A 4,718-nucleotide genomic window follows, 5' to 3' on the forward strand; every position below is an offset into this window, starting at 1 on the left:
TACACATTTCTTAGATATTATATAATACAGTTATAATAAACATTTATAAAATGCAAGCATATATGTTATTCTGATATTAAGTAGTCTCTCACAATATTGAGAATGATTTGATCTATTAATTATAAATCTTGATACATTTGTTAAGTCTTAATACTCCAGTCTTCACTATTAATAATGTCTCATATATAACACAAAAAATTATAACTTTGAACGAGTCTACCATTAACACATAAACCACATAATTAATTAGAAAAGAAGTATTCTATAATTTATACATATACATTTTTTCAGTTGATTATAAATACATAATACAATAATTAAAATTACATACTTGATTGAGAAAAATGATTATTATTTTTATTATTATGAACAATACCTAATGTATTGAATAATAATGACTAATTTATATCTAATTCATATTTTATAAACATTACAAATATTTTTAAAACTATAATTTACATACATCACACTACATATAAATCAAAATCAAAGATTATCCTATGTTTACCAGTCTTTGGGTAATAATATAATGTTTAAATTGTTTTGCTTTGGTTTTTCAGCAATAACTTTATTAAAATGTCGTGGCTACATTTTTAACTCAGCAATTATATCTAGATTTAAAAAATGATTTGTTAAAAGTTTGGAATTTCAATATACCTTTTTATAATATGTATTTTCAATAAATGTATAATATGTTCAATGATTCTTTTATTTGTATAATTGATAAAAATCCATTGCAAAATATTATTTTAACCTCATGAATTTAAAATTATTTAATGTTCTAATAAAAATTTGATGATATAATCATGTTTTATTTTTCTGATAGATAAAAGGAAATAATTTTTTTATAGAAAACTTATTAAAAATTGTATAATAAATATTATAGTGATATAGGTTAAAATATTAAACAAAATTAATTCTCCATCTAAAACATATAGCATAAAGAAACCCTTCCCCTCGACTCTTAATACTCATTATAGGAAATAATATTAAGAAAACTATTCATACTCTATACATTAAAATGAAATAATTACACTCACAAAAACTTTAAATCAAATTAATTTGAACACATGAAAATCTTATTTTCAATCAGTTATCTGAATGAATCAAATTTAATTTGAATAAATTAAAACTTTACACTTGGTTAAAAGAAACGAATTAAAAATTTACAAATACTTCCATACCAAATACAAACAAAAATGAATAATTATTAATTTTCAATGTAAAATGAATTCTTATCAAAATTTACTGAATGGAATTTTACAATCAAAACTTAATATCTAAATATTTTTAGAAGGAATATATGTATAAGCATATCACTTAATTTATTGATTAGAAGATTTACTTTAAAGACAGGTTATTATATTTCTACCATAACACTACTTTAATTTTGAAAACATATGATTGTAGATATACATGGCACGCTGGTTATGTTATTTATGCTCTTTTATTCTTTTTTGTTTTTTTTTTAGTCTTAACAGGTGACCCTGATTTATAGCAATAAAATTGAGTAACAATTATAAAGTTAGCAATAGATGCAAGAGCAAAACTCCAAATTAAAAGATTATCTCCAGTTTCTTGCACGGATGTGAATACTCGTACGGATGATCCTAAAAATAAAAGAATAGAAGTAGCCATTGACAATTGCCCTGTGCTTTTATTTTGGAAATTTACATAGCCTTGAGTCATCTATATGAAAAATAAATATATTATAATATCAATTGTTTTTGAGTACATATTTTTTATATATTTACCTTGCCATAAAACATTAAAGGTATACTGATAAACTGTGCATTCCAGAGAAAAGAATTTGGAACAATATCAGATACGAGAAGGAACAATAATGAACAATAAATAAATGCGAAAGCACTAGCTGCCCTCTTAGATATGTTATAGTAGAAAACCAATATTACAATTAGTAATGTTTGGAATAGTATGAATAATGAATCACCCCATGAGCTGTAAAATAAACAAATAATCAATACACAATATTTAATTAAACACACGGACTAAGATATAATAGACTGGAAACGACAAGGTGGGCGGGTGACGGGGGATGGTCTGCAAAAGGTTCCTCTGTTATCATCAACAGTCAACACTCATAATTGAATGTTTTCAGCGCTACCAGTGGTTTTATTTATTGTCACATTTTGTATCTCAGTCCATGTTTTATACAGATGGCGCTGTAAATCCTCAATTATGATTGCGACCCCCGCATTTGCCTCTTGTTCATACTTTCAACGCCACTGATAAGCTGCTCGTTTCAAGTCCATTATATCTTAGTCCGTGATTAAACACAACTAACAAATTTGAATTGTCAAAATAATAAATTTAGTTATCACCTGAATGGAAATTGACTAGAATAGCTATATACAACATTTGATGTGACAGCAAATAGATCCATGCAAACATTTACTAAACTAATTCCAACAGCACTTTTGCTTTGCCATACTTTGATAACTTGTGGAAGTTTGACTGAAAAATAAATAATATTTATTAATTATTTAATGCAAAGCTTTAATGACAATATAGTTATATTTTTGCTTATTATAGATATGTGGTTATGTATAAAATGTATACTTATAGTTCACATGAAATACCTGTGTTATTTTTATACTTAACACATAACCAAATAGGCAATATTAAGTAATACTAATTCATTTCGTACAGTTACATAATAAGACATAAATTAGAATTTATAAATAACGATTATTACCTAAAAGAGATCCGCCGACTATTCCAAATCCAAGACCTTTACTGAGAGCAGACCTTATACAAGTACCTGAAAAAAAAAAAAATGTATTAATACTTAATATAGAAGTGAAATAATAGCATCTTTAAAATATATTGTTAATAGATTTTTTTAAACTCTTATAAATTCACACAAACATTAAGTACAATATTGATATTATTGTAACAGTGTTAATGTAAGAGAGATTACTACAATATTATTTTGTAGAATACATTTGAATAGTATTCATTATAGTTGTAAAGTGTAAGTGTCTACACTACAAACCAATGATCATAATTCGTCAATTAAACAACTCAAATATAATAAAAAAAAAGTTCATAATTTGAATTCTAATATACATATAATTGTATTATAGATAATTGTATCTTAGTCCGTAGATATTCATTTTAAAACAATTTATTTATTTTATAGCTATGCATTTTGCTCATTAGTTGATTACTAAAATGATCAAATAGGATATGTTTATTAAGATATAAAATATAAATTTTAACTACCTACCTAAGTAGTAGGTACAGTAAATAATAATAATCTAGGTACATACTAATTTACTAACAATATTGTATGTGATTCTAGTTATTTTATCTTAGTTTCTTTCCTTTTTCTGATATAATTATATATAATAGGAAACTATGAAGCTTAAATTCCTTAAATTTAAGATTAAAAGAAACTGCAATATAATCAGTATACATTATACAATCTTCTTAAGTAATTGTGTTTAGTAAATATATGTCACGATACATATTCGACAAGGCGGTTTAATGAAGTATAAATGTAGAATCCCTGTATAATGTCATGATGACTATGCAAATATACACCCAATCACTGCGCGAGAAACTGACTACGCTCATCGAGCTATAGGATCTTTTGTCCGGTAATAACATACCAAGTCACAAAACAGAACTTTGATTTTGAGTGTTTTCAAACATCAAAAAAAAATCACAGCTGAGACTCTCGCTGTACGGACAATAATAATTTTAGAACTTTAACACACTTACCGTTGAAGAAATCCAAATCGTAGAAGAACACTTGGTAGCATTTGGGCGTGAGGACGAGCAGGGCGATCCGGTGAAACAGCTCGGCGAACGGGTTCATGTCGACGTGCCGAGAGCTGTAGAGCACTGCAGCGGCAATACAGGAGACAGGATTCGACGAAGTAACGGTTGGCGAGAGGAAGTGAGCAAAAAACGTAGGGAGCGTGAGATAAATGGACGTTGGATGTTTTGGCTGCTTGACGGAGAACCCCGGTTAACATGGGCCGGCAACCGACGCGGTTTCAATATTTAGAGCGCGCGGCTTTTGAGCGGTACGGGAAGGGGGAGCCCGTTAAAAAGCCAAACAACAGAAAAGGAGAAAGGACGACAACAGTCAAAAAGTACAGCGCGCGCCGCCTAATGAATAATGCAAGATGAGTTTAGATGACGCGAGTAAGCGACCGGCAACATCAGCACCACCGCCTCCCGTAGCGCGCTATCACTTTCCGCTGCATCACGCTCCGCCTTATCGACATTCGACGATGACAACGACGGTACAAAACGAGCGACCGGTGCGCGATGGGTGGAAAGTGAAGCCACTTACCACAACCGTCGAGCTGCTACCGTGGATCCACGTACAACTGTAGTACCACGACAGGCCACGACACACAAAATATGCATCATCGACAAGCACCGAAGCACATAGCGCCTACGCGAATACGACATACACGCGACGCGACAGTAAGACCGATCGGGTTGCGTCCCAGTGTCCCACATATTAACAAGGCCTAAAAATGTTGAATCTCAAATGGGCGGCCAAGCGCCGTACGTATTGTCTGTGTACAGACTACAGAGTCTACTACTACAGTACTACAGACTACAGCAATACGCCAATATGCGACGTCGCGACCGGGGCGCGGATTGTTGTTATCGATTACATTTAACTGTACACTGTACAGTAATATTATTTCACACCATGGCCTATACTCTATTTT

At 30.5% G+C, this 4,718-nt stretch overlaps 1 protein-coding gene across 1 annotated transcript; it reads right to left on the minus strand.

The window, feature by feature from the left end:
• LOC100166905 (mannose-P-dolichol utilization defect 1 protein homolog) lies at positions 1 to 4,345 on the minus strand. Its single transcript, XM_001943893.5, has 5 exons — positions 3,748 to 4,345; positions 2,717 to 2,782; positions 2,343 to 2,475; positions 1,755 to 1,959; positions 1 to 1,689 (listed from the first exon to the last, which is right to left on the minus strand). Exons 1-5 carry the CDS (start codon positions 3,842 to 3,844, stop codon positions 1,438 to 1,440), a joined length of 753 nt encoding a protein of 250 aa, XP_001943928.1. The 5' UTR covers positions 3,845 to 4,345; the 3' UTR covers positions 1 to 1,437.
• Positions 4,346 to 4,718: the final 373 nt, after the last annotated feature.

Source organism: Acyrthosiphon pisum, chromosome X (genome assembly GCF_005508785.2).
Source record: "Acyrthosiphon pisum isolate AL4f chromosome X, pea_aphid_22Mar2018_4r6ur, whole genome shotgun sequence".
NCBI classification, from domain to species: Eukaryota; Metazoa; Arthropoda; class Insecta; order Hemiptera; family Aphididae; genus Acyrthosiphon; species Acyrthosiphon pisum.